Raw genomic sequence first — 17099 nt, 5'->3', positions numbered from 1 at the left:
GTAGATATGTGGTACTGGAGTAGGGGCCAGAGGGCACACTTAGTGTGTTGTGAAATGTGTTATGAATGTATTATAATGTAAAAATTGTATAACTGCCTTAATTTTGCCAGGCCCCAGGAAGGGTCTTGACAGCAGCTAATGGGTATCCATAATAAATACAAATACACAGACACTATTCTCAGCTAAAACATTTAAAACAATGCTCCTGAAAATCAGATAAAAATTACACCCTGTTCCTACTACACACCAACAAATGGCAGCCTATTCCCTATTTCAGGGGAATTCAACATTTACCCTACGAGGTCCGAAGCCTGCTGGTTTTCTGTTAATTAATTAACCTGTTAATTAATTACACCCACCTGGTGTCTAAATAAGTGCCTGATTAGAAGGGAACAATTTATCAAAGCAGTGAAACTTGCTCTGAGGTCCAGAGTTGAGTTTTCAGGCCCTATATAGTGCATAGGGCTCTGGTGTAAAGTAGTGCAGCATACAGGAAATAGGGTGCCATTTTGGACAAACCCAGTGACTGTATGAGCGGTGGAGAGCTCACAAACACTGAGAGATAAAGTTGGCCACATCACACACAGAAAGTGGTGTCAGAAGTTAGGCAACAATAGGTTATAACATCTAACTCAAGCAAACCACTGGGGTTACACTGGTTGAATCAACGTTGTTTCCACGTTTTTTCTTTGAAATGACGTTGAAGAGACGTTGAACTGACGTCTGTGCCAGAGCGAAGGCTTGGTCTCAAAGAGAAGACAATGCCATGGAGATCCTGGGGCTGTAGTGTGATCGCAACAGGCCTAGCGAATGGGAGAAGTACTGTCTCAGCGAGGCAGAGATGAGAGGTCTCCTGTAAGTACAAAGACATGGAGGGCAGCAATGAAGTGTTCTCTGCACCTACTTTTACTACTACACCACTGAACACTCAGAGATCTCTGAGTATCTCTCTGTACTCTATACTGAGTGACTTTCTATCAGTCTCTAACCCTGTATCCTCTCTTTATACTGAGTGACTTTCTATCAGTCTCTAACCCTGTATCCTCTCTTTATACTGAGTGACTTTCAATCAGTCTCTAACCCTGTATCCTCTCTGTACTCTATACTGAGTGACTTTCTATCAGTCTCTAACCCTGTATCCTCTCTGTACTCTACACTGAGTGACTTTCTACCAGTCTCTAACCCTGTATTCTCTCAGCAATGACTTGACCTCCATCATCAGCCTCTGCCTCTATATCCTTGTACTTTGAGCTAAGTATCTATCCTTTCCCTGCAGCCTCCATCGCTCTCCCTGTACGGTCTCTGAGTGATCCACCTCGCTCTCTATCCTCGTAGGCTGCCCTCCCAGCACTACTTTATATATAGACCTCTATCTAGCTCTGTGCACTTCTATAAAAGCTAAGCCTCCAGCCCCGCACCGCAGCCCCCACTATCACCACAGAGAGATAAAGGGAGGAGAGAAAGAGATTGAGAGAACGATAGAATGAGAGAGTTGGAGAGGAGACTTACAGGATGAAGAGAGAGAGAGAGAGAGAGAGAGAGAGAGAGAGAGAGAGAGAGAGAGAGAGAATGTATGGGCCCATTAACAACGTGATTGGGTAAAGACGATGGCGACACATTAAATGAAGGAAGTAACAGAGAGAACAATATTGGTGGCAGAACTGTGTCAGACTCCCTGGAAGGTTGGCAAGAGACGAGAGGGGTATTTACTCTGACTTTTTATTCAACAACTCTGCCATATAAATGGGTCACCAGATGCAGAATAGTTGATGTCATTTAAACGTGAATGGCTTGCTTTGCACGGGTGTATGTCTTGTGATGTGTTATGCATGCCAGGAATAGCCTGTATTGTTGCCAGATACATTTCCCTATGGTACAATACAGTATTAATTCATGCTACTGCACTGCAATGCTGGTGTTGATATTGCATTGTTGGTTATTGCAATGGAGTGCTGAGAGGGAACCTATAGCTCTGGCAGTCAACTCGGTTGAACCCCAATAGGCTCTGACTAAGTCACTAAGTTATTCTAAAGGAGGAAATCAATAGGTCACAAGGTGAGAGAAACAATGCTTTGTCTGTGTGTGAGTGTGAGTTTGAGAGAGAAAAGCAAGAGAGAGAGAGAGAGAGAGAGAAGAGAGAGTAGAGAAAAGGAGGCAGACAGAGAGTGCAAGTGCAAATGGTACCTCTCCCAATTTCGGTGACCCTCTCTTTCTCCCTTCCTACCCCTCACTCTCTCCAGGCTTATCGGTCTCCAGTTAATAGCTCTCTGCCATGGCCCTGAAGGTCATGCCTAAAGCCTGAGGTGAATCTTAATAGAGCCAACAGCTCAAAGGGTTAATGGATTTCTACTCACAACCAGATAGAGAGAAGAGAGGAGAGAGAGAAATAGATACTAGAGTACGGTCATACGCCCTGGTTAAGGTCCATATGATGATGGAGTCAACAATGTTGTGTTCCAGGTATAGTACTACCTAGACAACTAGATAGCAGTGGTGAGTGAGAGAGAGAGAGAGAGTAAAACGACTTTGAAATACTACTTAAGGAGTTTTTGGAGAACCTGTACTTCACTTTACTATTTATATTTGTCACAACTTTTACTCTACTACATTCCTAAAGAAAATATGTACTTTTAACTTTTTCTCTGAAACCCAAAATTTGTTACATTTGGAAAGCTCAGGCAGGACAGTAATATGAGACAATTCACGCACCTATCAGTATAATGCGTTATCAACTTTACTGTCTCCGATCTGGCGAACTCACTGAACACAAATACTGTGTTGGAGAATGGCCTTGCCTGTCCGTAAATTAAAAGTACAAGAAATCTGAGCCAGATGGTTGAATTTGATGTATACCATTTACTTTTTACTTAAGTAAGAAAATGTTTTACTTTTTCCACCACTGTAATTAAGTACATTTTAAACCAGATAATTTTAGACATTCACTAAAGTAGTTTCTAACTGGGTGAATTTACTTGAGATATTTTCTATTAAAGGCATCTTTACTTTTACTCAAGTATGACAGCTTTGCACACTCTTGGCATTCTCTCAACCAGCTTCACCTGGAATGCTTTTCCAACAGTCTTGAAGGAGTTTCCACATATGCTGAGCACTTGTTGGCTGCTTTTCCTTCACTCTGCAGTCCAACTCATCCCAAACCATCTCGATTGGGTTGAGGTCGGATGATTATGGAAGCCAGGTCATCTGATGCAGCACTCCATCACGTACATGGGTGCGAAAAGGGCAAATCAATCCCAGAACAACAGCAAAGGACCTTGTGAAGATGCTGGAGGAAACAGGTACAAAAGTATCTATATCCACAGTAAAAAGTCCTATATCGACATAACCTGAAAGGCCACTCAGCAAGGAAGAAACCACTGCTCCAAAACCGGCATTAAAAAAAACAGACTATGGTTTGCAACTGCACATGAGGACAAAGATCGTACTTTTTGGAGAAATGTGTTCTGGTCTGATGAAACAAAAATAGAACTGTTTGGCCATAATGACCATCGTTATGTTTGGAGGAAAACGGGGAGGCTTGCAAGCCGAAAAACAACATCCCAACCGTGAAGCACGGGGGTGGCAGCATCATGTTGTGGGGGTGCTTTGCTGCAGGAGGGACTGGTGCACTTCACAAAATAGATGGCATCATGAGGTAAGAAAATTATGTGGATATATTGAAACAACATCTCAAGACATCAGTCAGGAAGTTAAAGCCTTCCAAATGGACAATGACCCCAAACATACTTCCAAAGTTGTGGCAAAATGGCTTAAGGACAACAAAGTAAAGGTATTGTAGTGGCCATCACAAAGCCCTGACCTCAATCCTATGGAAAGTTTGTGGGTAGAACTGAAAAAGCGTGTGCGAGCAAGGAGGCCAGGCTACCTAGCCTGCGTGCAAATGTAGGCATGTAAATGTGCACATTTGGGAATCTGATAGTACTTCTGATTGTCTTAACTAACCGCCACAAATGTCAAGCTGCTCAAAGTAATTTTTTCTTCACCTCGTAAACACGGTCTGTTTTTACATACATTGAGAATGACAACCTTTCCTCAATGTGGCCTATTTGAAAAATATGTCCAGCTCTCTCCCTTTCCATAACCACACTGCGAGAAAGGTAAAACATGGTCATGCTCTGATCTGGTGGAAAATAGGACTTCCTGATTACTTCTTATGCATTGTGCAAATAGCCTACAGCTGTCTGTCCAGAGATCACTGGCGCAGGAAACTCTGAGTGTCCAAAATATTTGATACAAAGTTTGTCAGCACCAACCTCAGGATAGACCAAGCTGATAGTTGGCAGACAGTCCATGCATAGCAAATGTGATTTATTTTGATCAGGATATTTTCTACCTGCAGGCTGCAATGTTTTATTTGTTGCCTTTATGTAGGCTATTTTTACATAGTTGGCTATGACAATAGAAATTTGTATCATTTTCACATACTTTTTTATTTATTAATCAAGACAACAATTTTGAGATGAAAAGACTATTATAAAAGAAATGAAAGTGCTCCACGAAAATGTGCATATGAAAATCACAACTGGCACACAGATCTGTAGAAATGGTAAGATAAATTGGCACTCCAAATGGAAAAGATTGCCGACCCCTGGTGTAGCCTATTACTGCCAAAATCGGGAGTGGAATGACAGAATTTATGAAGGCCAGCAGCCTTGGTTCGGCAACAGCTTTTTTTCTTCTCGTGAGGCTCCTTCGAGTCATTTGTGTATCTTAATAATTATATCACAGGGTGCTTAAAGCGTCAAACAAGCTCAGTAGCCTACATATATAGTTGATTTTACTCAAACACATGGTGTGAAATGATATGCATGACTGGGAACACAGATATGCATCTGTTGGTCACAGATATTTTACCTTAAAAAAAGGTAGGCGCGTGGATCAGAAAACCAGTCGGTATCTGGTGTGACCACCATTTGCCTCAAGCAGCACGACACATCTCCTTCGCATAGAGTTGATAGAGTTGATCAGGCTGTTGATTGTGGCCTGTGGAATGTTGTCCCACTCCTCGTCAATGGCTGGACATGTTCAGCTTTGGGAATTGTGTACAGATCCTTGCGACAAAGGGGCCCTACATTATCATGCTGAAACATGGGGGGGATGGCGGTGGATGAATGGCACTACAATGGGCCTCAGGATCTCGTCACAGTATCTCTGTGCATACAAATTGCCACTGATAAAATGCAATTGTCTTCACTGTCCGTAGTTTATGCCTGCCCATACCATAACCGCACCGCCAACATGGGGCACTCTGTTCACAATGTTGACATCAGCAAATCGCTCGCCCACACGACATCATACACATGGTCTGAGGTTGTGTGGACGTACTGCCAAATTATCTAAAACAATGTTGGAGGCAGCTTATGGAAGGGAAATTAACATTCAAATCTCTGGCAACAGCTCTGGTGGATATTCCTGCAGTCAGCATGCCAATTGCAAACTGGCAATTGTTCTCAGCACAAGTTGCACCTGTATAATGATCATGCTGTTTAATCAGCTTCTTGATATTCCACACCTGTCAGGTGGATGGAATATCTTGGCAAATAACAAATTCTCACATACGAGTTTGTGCAAAACATTTTTGAGAAATATGTTTTTTTTAATGGAACATTTCTGGGATCTTTTATGTCAGCTCATGAAACCTGGGACCAACACTTTACATGTTGCATTTATATTTTGATCAGTATTGAACACCTGTTAGGCAACTGTATAAAACACATGGTCAACCCTCAGTCTCGAGAAATACTGGGTGTGCAGGCTTTTCATCAAGCCCTGCTCAAACACATCAGACAGAGTTTTATCAAGGTCCGGTTGAGCAGCTCATTTCTAAAAATGTATTTTTAGAGGGGGACTGGAATAAAGGCCTGCTATCCATTAGCTCTCCTGGAGGATGGTGGACCACCCTTGATGTAAAACATTGCAACATCACAACCAAATACGTTTTATGCCTTTTGAAATAATTATCTCACTCAATATCTCAAAGATCAAATGGCTATGGTAGGCTACAAGTCATTTTATTCAGCTGAAGCATGCCCACACATTTTTAGGAAATGTACCATTTCTAGGTTAGTCATGTTTATCTTAGATGTATTTACTTTGCAGGTTGACGAGTATGTAGAGTTGCAATGTCCAAATCAACTGGAAGTACTATCTACAAAACAGTTTGTGAAGCAACACCATCCAAAGGGAAGGCTACATCTAAAATCAATGTTCATGATTTAAAATGTATTATTTTGATTCACATGATTAGATTCACCGCGATTGAACCGAATCCCAACTAATACAATGGAGAAGTGAATCGTTTTTGTCAAAAATAACAGTTTAAATTAATCATATGAATTGTTGAAAAAAGTAAGTGTCGGTGGAAGATAGTATAACAGTTAACTAGAGGGTACAAGATACAAGATATGATTTTAATTGTCTATCTAGTTCATCTGTTCTCCATCATATTTTATAGGCTATGCCTACCTGCTGCTGTGATGTCTCTCTCCTTGAGCAAACATGCCTCGCAAACATGCAGCTGATGCACACAAACACAGATGTGCTAGTGTCATTCCCATCCTGGCTGATATGTTGATTTTTGTTTAATTTGTCAAATATTTGAAAATTGTGCCTAAATAAATTACATTATCAGAAATAATTCAAATGATTTCCATGACTTTTCTAAAACTTTTCCACAATTTTCATGACCGTACATACCCTGTATAAATGAGTACTATTTTAACAATAATGTTAAATAATACAACATTGGATGTCAAGCCAGTTATATTATATGACTGTAGCCTCCGAATAGTTGATGATAATGATGTTTGTGTTGCTATAGAATCTTCTACCAAGCTAACGTTGGCTGCTATTAGTTAGCTAGCTAGCTTTGGCTGCTATGAGTAATCTAGCTAACTTTGGCTGCTATGAGTTAGCTAGCTAACGTTGGCTGCTATGAGTAAGCTAGCTAGCTTTGGCTGCTATTAGTAAGCTAGCTAACGTTGGCTGCTATGAGTAAGCTAGCTAACGTTGGCTGCTATGAGTTAGCTAGCTAACGTTGGCTGCTATGAGTTAGCTAGCTAACGTTGGCTGCTATGAGTTAGCTAGCTAACGTTGGCTGCTGTGAGTTAGCTAGCTAACGTTGGCTGTTATGAGTAAGCTAGCTAGCTTTGGCTGCTATTAGTAAGCTAGCTAACGTTGGCTGCTATGAGTAAGCTAGCTAACGTTGGCTGCTATGAGTAAGCTAGCTAACGTTGGCTGCTATGAGTTAGCTAGCTAACGTTGGCTGCTATGAGTTAGCTAGCTAACGTTGGCTGCTATGAGTTAGCTAGCTAACGTTGGCTGCTATGTGTAAGCTAGATAACGTTGGCTGCTATGTGTAAGCTAACTAACGTTGGCTGCAATGAGTAGGCTAACTAACGTTGGCTGCTATGTGAAGGCTAGCTTGAGTTGCTAGGAAAGAGGAAAGTAACTAAAAAATATATGTTTTTTTTAATCACCTGAAACAATACGTTTCTCCTGTCTTGAATAAAAAGGTCATATTTTGCAATCTCCTAAAATGAATGTGATCTCTGACAAGAGACCGTCTCTCCATCTTGCGTTACAAACACTACACTTGTGCAACCAGTTCACACACACACACAAGCTCTGCTACCTGGCCCGAGTATTTTCATCAATAACTAGGATATGGGTAGGTCTCGGGCAGGGTAGCCTAGTGGTTAGAGCATTGGACTAGTAGCCGGAAGGTTGCAAGTTCAAACCCCCAAGCTGACAAGGTACAAATCTGTCATTCTGCCCCTGAACAGGCAGTTAAACCACTGTTCCTAGGCCGTCATTGAAAATAAGAATTTGTTCTTAACTGACTTGCCTGGTTAAATAAAGGTAAAATAAAAAAAATCGGCTATCACTAATTTGATCATTAACATTTTGAAGCAAAGACATTTGCTTGTGATCTGCTGCGTAGTATATATCATGTTATCAGAAGTGCTTCAACCTCGTCAAAAACATGACCAGAATATTATCAGAGTCCACAGCAGAGATTATTTTCCCAAAAATAATAATGTTCCTTGAGTTTTGTCAGACTTTAGAGTGAAGAAAGCAGAGGCGTTGCTATGGATGTTCACACAAGCAGAGCTATGCACAGAGCGCATGCTGCGCAGGGAGCGAAAGACAGACAAGCTGCTAATGGATACTACAGGAGGAAGTTATTTCAGATTTTGGGTTTGCCTTAAATTTGGCAGAAGCAAATTGGGTAGGGCCTGAACGTCTCAGACATGGGTAGGGATTAAAATTCATTCCTGTGCAGGGCTTTAATAACACACACACACACAACCTGTGCTTTAAAGCAGGGTGGAGCCCACAGTTGATTGTAGTTACAACAGTTGAAAACACAGAATCTAAGTGCATGGCACGAACACACACAATAAAGAGCCGTCAGTCAAACCCAAACAAACACATCAATGTAAAGTCTTGAAGATTACCGATTATTACAAACAATAACACAACACAACTTGACACAAGCACACACCCCAAAGTGGAGTTACTGTCTCTGAGTTAGGAGAACGAACTCGCCCTGGACAACAACACCATGACTGACTGTGGGTGAACAGGGACAGAAAGTAGAGCTAGCTGCATCCTAGCGATACTACAGTAATCTGTGTGTGTGTTAGACAAATGTTTAAATCCTTAAATGTTAAAACTCAAGGAAAATCATAATGCAATTATTTAAAAAACTACCACTAAGTCCTGATCATCAGGGATTTTATTTTTCAGAAAAGGAAAAATTGGTGGGAAGGCTTTTGTTAATAATGAAACAAACTAGGCCCCTAGATTAATTCTTACGAATACGCAATTTGCCTTTTTGTTGCATATTTCAGTCTGGAACCTACCTAGGTTTAGGGGGGTTTTAACCTATTCTAAATGCCACTCCTGAGTGGCGCAGCGGTCTAAGGCACTGCATCTCAGTGCTATAGGGGTCACTACAGACCCTGGTTGGATTTCAGGCCGTGATTGGGAGCACAATTGGCCCAGCATCGTCCGGGTGAGGTTTTGGCCAGAATAGGCCGTCATTGTAAATAAGAATTTATTCTTAACTGACTTGCTTAGTTAAATAAAAATACCATTTAAAAAAATTGCAGTTAGCTAAAAATCCTAAAAGAGCCGAGACGCATTTATTATTCCAAAACTACAACTCGTGGTTGAAACACATACTTCCCTACTTTAATCGACCTGCCCATTTTGAATTTGTGATAAAGTCGGCGTGATTTGGCAAGGAATGTAGCTTGTCAACAGTTTTTTGTGTGCATCCCATCAGTTAGATTTTCAGTCATTTCTGTAGGCCTAATAGGTGCTTGGGTGAACAGCATGCGTGTGTGTAGAGGGAGCTCTTGGAGCGAAACCGAGAGAATGTAGGGGGAAGAAATCACTTGGCTAGGTATCTTTTTTGCTGTGAGTTGCTAATGCACATAACAAATGAAAGGAACACTAGAGTCAACGTGAATTAACGGTAGGTAGTCTTTGGTACAACATTTCACCTGCCCGAAGCAGATTCCAGATGCTGCCACCTATTGTATGACTATGGTAGAACTTCATTGCACACTAACGTTCCTACCATGCAATATGATTTGACATGGAATTTTATTAAATGTTCTTATTATTTTAACGGAAAACCGTGTGTGTGTGTGTGTGTGTGTGTGTGTGTGTGTGTGTGTGTGAGAGAGAGCTAGAGATTGTGAGAGAGAGAGAGAGAGAGAGAGAGAGAGAATCCAAATGAGAATGTATTGCTAGCAGGTATTTATTTTTGTGTGTCAGTTTAACTGTGTGTATTTGTGTTTGCGTGTGCCTTTGGCTGTAGTGATGTGTTGTGCGGAGGGTTGCAAGGGAGGGGGTGGGGTAGCAGTGAAGAGGTGGAGGAGGGGGTAGGGAGGGGTGTGGGCAAGCAGACTACATCACACAGTCTTTCCAACTCCCGCCAGAGCCCCGTTGCCATGGCTACCAGAGAGCGGAAGCCTCCCTCGATATTAGGGGCCTAGGCGAGAGAGAGAGATATGCAGCTTGAGCCCCACCCTCTTCAACATATACACTGACTGTACAAAACATTAAGGACACCTACTCTTTCCATGACACTAACCAGGTTTTCATATACGGTTTGAGTAAAGTCAAACCGTATAAAAAAAACGTCAGCTGTGATGGAAACAGGAAGTTACAGTACAATTTTATAAATACAGACAGATAATTTGTTTGTTCGACGTGGTAGGATTTTTTTGTGTCGGTAAAATGTATTATGTGCAAAATGGAGGTGGAGATTGCCTTTATGCACAGATATCGATATAATAACCATCATATTGAAGTAAAAATAGATTCGGCGAAGACATGGTGTGTGGTGACTCGGGAAAGCATGCAGTTTATTAAGCTACAGATGAAATAAATGATGATGAACTGCACAGGGTGGTGAATGTGCAAAGGGATGAGCTTGATGCTCCTTTCAATAAACAGTCTTATTCTGCTGACATGATGATCGCTACCTTTTGACCAACACGCATACTTTCAGCCTTATCCATACTAATCTCATCATGTAGAATAGGCTAACCACACAGCCTATCTGCACTGCATCTGTGAGCTGTTCGCTAAGGTGCCAATACCAGAGTAGACACAATTACAGTTTGTGACAGTAAGAGTTGAAATTGCGATGGAAACATATTCAACTGTAGATTTTTATTGAATACATAAAAACTTAAGCGGTATTAGGAAGATATTCCTAATGTTTGGTATACTCCGCGTATATCAACAAATCGGCGAGGGCACTAGAACAGTCTGTAGCACCCATACTTATTAGCTTACCAGAATCTGAAGTATACTGTTTGCTGATGATCTGGTGCTTATGGCCCCAACCAAGGAGGGCCTACAGCAGCACCTAAATCTTCTGCACAGATCTGTCAGACCTGGGCCCTGAATCTCAGTAATACAAAAATAATGGTGTTCCAAAAAGGTCCAGCTGCCAGAAACACAAATTCCATCTAGACACCATAGCCATAGAACACACAAAAAATGATACCTACCTCAGCCTAAACAGAACCACAGGCAACTTCCACAAGCTGTGAACGATCTGAGAGACAAAGCAAGAAGGGCCTTTGATGCTACAAAAAGAAACCTACTGTAAAATTCAACAAATTGCCCTTTATGGTTGTGAGGTCTGGGGTCCGCTCACCAGCCAAGAATTCACAAAATAGGACAAACACCAAATTGAGACTGCATTGCAGAATTCTGCAAAAACGTCCGCCGTGTATCAGCGTAAAACACCAAATAATGCATGCAGAGCAGAATTAGGCCAATGCTCGCTAATGATCAAAATCCAGAAAAGAGACATTAATTTCTACAACCACCGAAAAGGAAATGATTCCCAAACCTTCCATAACAAAGAGAAATTAACCTGGAGAAGAGTCCCCTAAGCAAGCTGGTACTGGGGCTCTGTTCATAAACACAAACAGACCCCACAGAGCCGCAGGATAGCAACACAATTAGACACAACCAAATCATGAGAAAACAAAAAAGACAATTGCTTGACACATTGAAAATAATTAACCAAAGAACAGAGCAAACTAGAATGCTATTTGTCCCTAAACAGAGAGTACACAGTGGCAGAATACCTGACCACCGCGACTGACCCAACATTGAGAGAGTGAGTGTGAGATGAAAGGGTGAGACAAATCAGAGACTGACACCAGGCTCCCTTGAGAGTGAATCTAATGTTGTGGGGAATCCCTTAGTTCTCCCTCTCCCTCTGTCCATCCCTTACTTCCTTCCCCCCTCGCTCTCCTTCTCTTACGTCTCTAGCCATCGCCCACTTACTTACTTGTTCAGTCTGGTATTACCTCTGGCTCTGGCTGTTACTAGTGAGACAGTCTGGCAGGGTCCAGGGTTGTGTTCAATAGGCACGAAATGGGAGGAATCATTTTGAATCAGAACGTGTCTAAAAAAAATTGTCCATAAATGTCCTTTGACAAGTGAATTTAAAATGAAAAGCTGAAATGTTGTGAGTCAACAAGTATTCAACTCCTTTGTCATGACAAGCCCAAGTCATTATAATAAGTTGCATGGACTCAATCTGTGTCCAATAATAGTGTTTGACATGATTTTTGATTGACTACCTGACTACCCACACATACAATTATCTGTAAAGGTCCCTCATTTAGGCAGTGAATTTCAAACACTGATTCAACCACAAAGACCAGGGAGGTTTTCCAATGCCTATTGGAAAATGGGTATAAACCCCCCACAAAAAAACCCACATTGAATATCCCTTTGAGCATGGTGAAGTTATTAATTACACTTGGATGGTGTATCAATACACGCAGTCACTACAAAATACAGGCGTGGTTTCTAACTCAGTTGCCGGAGAGGAAGGAAACCTGTACAGAAAAGGAGTGAAAAGAAGGAAGCTTGTACAGAATAAAAATATTCCAAAACATGCATCCTGTTTGCAACAAGGCAATAAAGTAATACTGCAATAACTGTGGCAAAGCAATTAACGTTCTGTCCTGAATAGAAAGTGTCATGTTTGGGGCAAAACCAATACAACACAAAATATTTTTAAAAACTTTGCTTTTGCCCCCTTGTGAATGGGAGTGGGACCGGCGAGGGTACCGGCGAGGGTACCATGTTACCAAAAAGTGTCGGCTGCTCCAGAAATGGCCCTCCACCCACCCATAGATCAATCTTTGCTGGGCGGCTCACGAGTGGTGGTCAACACACACACACAGACGTGCACACACTCACAGGCACGGGCAAACATGTATGCGTGGGCAAACACAAACAAGGGTGCGGGCTAACACACACACTCACACGACAACCCAACCACACCCCTCTCTAAAGAGCACTTATGTAATGGTGGCCCACCCAGCCCCCGCCCCATCCCCTCCCTCCCTTTCCCCCCTAACTCTTCCTCCCTCCATTCACAACGTACCACATAGAAATGTAACACAGGCCTATAGAGCCAACATGATTACCTCTACTTCACGTGACAGAGAATCTATTCTACACAACACATTTCTCTCTAGACGCTCTGTAACTTTGTATTGCTTACCCAACCCCCCCCATCCTTCTCTCTCTACATTCACGGCGTTGCACATAGAACGTAACTTAGGCCTATAAAGTGCACTGATGCTACTCTCTGTTTACCATATATGCATAGTCACTTTAACTATACATTCATGTACATACTACCTCAATTGGCCCGACCAACCAGTTCTCCCACACATGGGCTAACCGGGCTATCTGCATTGTGTCCCGCCACCCAGCAAACTCTCTTTTACGCTACTGCTACTCTCTGTTCATCATATATGCATAGTCACTTTAACCATATCTACATGTACATACTACCTCAATCAGCCTGACTAACCGGTGTCTGTATATAGCCTCGCTACTGTATATAGCCTCGCTACTGTATATAGCCTCGCTACTGTATATAGCCTCGCTACTGTATGTAGCCTCTCTACTGTATGTAGCCTCTCTACTGTATGTAGCCTCTACTGTATATAGCCTCTCTACTGTATATAGCCTTGCTACTGTTATTATTCACTGTCTTTTTACTGTTGTTTTTATTTCTTTACTTATCTCTTGTTCACCAAATACCTATTTTTTACTGAAAAATTGCACTGTTGGTTAGGGCCTGTAAGTAAGCATTTCAAGTATTCGGCGTACACAACAAATAAACTTTGATTTGATTTAAAGTTGCCACGATTCCCTATTCCAAATCATCTGTCCTACACCAAACATTTTATTCCGAATTTTCTGTTCTTAGTTTGCACAGTCCTAACCCAACGAACCCCACCCACTCTGCAGGTCCCCTCCTCCATCTCTCTCCACCAACCTCCCCCGCCCTTACTCTTCTTATCTAACCGTCCACACCCTCTCCACCCTTCTCTCTCTCACTCTTTCCTCTCCAGCCAGTCATCACCACCCCACCTTTTCCTCCACCCTCTCTAACAGTCCAGAGACAGAGCCGGTCTCTATTTTCTTTCAGCCTCTCTCTACACCTACCCACCTACAACCATTCATCCATGTGTCCCTGTGTCTCTCTAGTCTTCCCCACCCCTCTAACCCCCTCTCACTGTCCCTCTACCCCACCTCATTCACCCATTCCTATCCTCCTCTCACCGTGCACTCCACCTCTTCTGGTTCTGGTTTGATGTGTACTGAGGGCATGTCTTCTTCTTCCACCTGGGTCTGGGGCTCGGTCTTGGGTTCCTTCTTGGGAACCTTGGGTTGGGGCTCCTTCTTGGGTTGGGGCTCCTTCTTGGGTTGGGGCTCCTTCTTGGGTTGGGGCTCCTTCTTGGGTTGGGGCTCCTTCTTGGGTTGGGGCACCTTTGGATGTGGTTGGGACTGGGAGCTGGCACCACTGCTGGCCTTCTTAGGACTCGACTGGCACTGCAGAGGGAGAGAGAGGGCTGTTAGCCAGTAGTAGCACATACGGAGAAGAGAAAGAGTTACACTGGAAGAGATGACATGTTAGACACATCTAGAGAACGGCGACAGAGAGGGAGAGGGAGGCACAGTAATCAGGGGAACAGTCAGACTATAGCTACAGAGGGATACAACACAGAGAGATGAGAGGAGGAGGAGTTGGGTGAAAGCAGTAGAGGTGAGATAGAGGTCGAGAGAGGCAAAGAGAAAGATCACAAAGCCATAAGAGAGGAGAGGTGAGAACAGGGGGAGGAGTAGAAGAGACAGGTAAGAAAATAGGAAATGACACACAAATAAAACCAGCATTACCCTCTTTCAAACGGTAGGCCTATTACTCTGAAACTGTGCTATGCAGAAAGACAAATAATATATAAAAGGGTAGGCCTATGTGAGAGGAAAAGAGAAAGAGACATAGAAGTAGAGAGAGAGAGAGAGAGCCTGATCCTAGCCCTGCCAGTAAGGGAATGAGAGCAAAAGAGAAACAGAGAAGCAGCTCAACAGAAGTATTGTGTCCCCTCCCTCTCTCTCACTGGTAGGCAGTCACACCCTTCTCTAGAAGCAGAGGGGAGTGGAGAGAAAAAGACACACACAATCTCAACGCACACAATCTCGACGCACACACTCGTTCAATTCAATTCAAGGGGGCTTTACTGGCATGGGAAACATTGGATTACACGACCAAAGCAAGTGAAATAAACAATGCAGAAAACTATTATCAACTGTGTAGCGTTTTTAACAATGTGCAAATAGTTGTAATAGGAATAGTAGAGGAAGATCAATATGGGTTGTATTTACAATGTTTGTGCTCCACTGGTTGCCCTGTTTCCATAGCAACGGGTCACAAATCTTGCTGCTGTGACGGCACATTGCTGTATTTCGCCTAACAGATATGGGAGTTTATCAATATTTGATTTGTTTTCTAATTCTTTGTGGGTATGATCTGAGGGAAATATGTCTCTCTAATATGGTCAGACATTTGGCAGGAGGTCAGGAATTGTAGCTCAGATTCCAACCTCATTTTGCGGGCAGTGGGCACATAGCCTGTTTTCTCTCTATGGTGATCTCTCTCAACAGCAAGACCATGGTCACGGAATCTGTACCATAGTCAAGGATTTCCTTAATTTTGGGTCCGTCACAGTGGTCAAGTATTCTGACCCTGTGGATTCTCTGTTTAGGGCCAGATATCATTCCAATTTGCTCTGTTTTTTGGTTGATTCTTTCCAGTGTGTCAAATAGCTACCTTTTTGTTTTCTCATAATTTGGTTGTGTTGCTGTCCTGGGGCTCTGTGGGGTCTGTTTGTGAACAGAGCACCAGAAACAGCTTGCTGAGGGGGCTCTTCTCTAGGATCATCTCTCTGTAGGTGAGGGCTTTGTGGTGAAATGTGTGGGCATCGCTTCCTTTCAGGTGGTTGTAGCACTTAAAAACAGCTCTTTTCTGGATTTTGAACATTAGCGGGCATAGTCCTAATTCTGCTCTGCATGTACTGCTTGGGGTTTTGCTTTGTACATGAACCTTATTTTTGAAGAATTCTGCATGCAATGTCATTTACAAAATAGCCTCCCACAGTCTACTCAGCAAATTGGATGCAGTCTATCACAGTGCCATCCGTTTTGTCATCAAAGCCCCATATACTACCCACCGCTGCGACATGTACGCTCTCGTTGGCTGGCCCTCGCTACATATTTGGCGCCAAACCCACTGGCTCCAGGTCATCTGTAGGTCTTTGCTAGGTAAAGCCCTGCCTTATCTCAGCTCACTGGTCACCATAGCAACACCAACCCGTAGGAAGCGCTAAAGCCGGTATATTTCACTGGTCATCCCCAAAGCTAACACCCCCTTAGGCCACCTTTCCTTCCAGTTCTCTGCTGCGAATGACTGGAATTAATTGCAAAAATCACAATAGCATGTTCATTCGTTTATGTTACTGTAGGATACATGTCAAAACAAAAAACACCAACATTGAAGTGTTCAATACATTATTTTTGTGAGATGCCTTTGTCATGAAACAGAAAGCATGTGTTAAAACACGGGAAAATGTTATTTTTATAACAACTAAATAACATACCCCAACCCCAGATGCACGGTGAGCAATTAGAAAACGTCAGTAATGAAAGTCTGCACAAAACCAACAATGGCATTGTAATGAATTTAAAAGTATCGATATGACAGCAGTCAAATAGTCAAGTATTGTCTGCACTTGTTCCAACCGTCGGATTCCATGGCAAATGTGTATGTTTCCAGGCGCCACGTCCTCGTTTCTTTGTCATCAAAATGGAGGTAACGCATGATCTCGCTGGAACGATTCCGTGACATGCTTTTTTTCTCCCAAAGAACGGTATCCCACGTGTCTGAGCAGAAAATCTCCATACACACGCGCGTTCCACCGAATGCTCCACGCACACACAGGATCGAAACGAACGCTTCCAGGTCGTCAACAAACAGTGTCTCAGGCAGTGTCTCCTGGCTCCCCGTGCACCTCAGCCACAGTACAGTGGGCTGTACGTCCATGCCACATAAACAACGAGTGCGTTGCCGATATTGACTTTAGCTTGAGATGCAGCGCCTGCTCGCTCCGTGGTGACAGTTTTAGTGCTGATAGCGGACCCATAGCATTGTCACCGGCTTATTCTATCCAAACGGT

At 42.8% G+C, this 17099-nt stretch overlaps 1 protein-coding gene across 3 annotated transcripts in view; it reads right to left on the bottom strand.

Annotated features, from left to right (window-relative positions):
- The window catches only part of klf8 (Kruppel like factor 8), a 111073-nt gene that overhangs the window by 33034 nt on the left and 60940 nt on the right, over positions 1-17099 (bottom strand). For all 3 annotated transcript variants that reach the window (XM_064938175.1, XM_064938177.1, XM_064938178.1), the window contains exon 2: positions 14152-14421. In XM_064938175.1, the coding sequence (XP_064794247.1) occupies positions 14152-14421 (270 nt within the window). The remainder of the gene's footprint in view (positions 1-14151; positions 14422-17099) is intronic.

The sequence above is a fragment of the Oncorhynchus masou genome, chromosome 26 (assembly GCF_036934945.1).
Source record: "Oncorhynchus masou masou isolate Uvic2021 chromosome 26, UVic_Omas_1.1, whole genome shotgun sequence".
Lineage (NCBI taxonomy): Eukaryota > Metazoa > Chordata > Actinopteri > Salmoniformes > Salmonidae > Oncorhynchus > Oncorhynchus masou.
The sequence above is the reverse complement of the archived record's forward strand: the minus strand, read 5'-3'. Positions and strand labels throughout refer to the sequence as shown.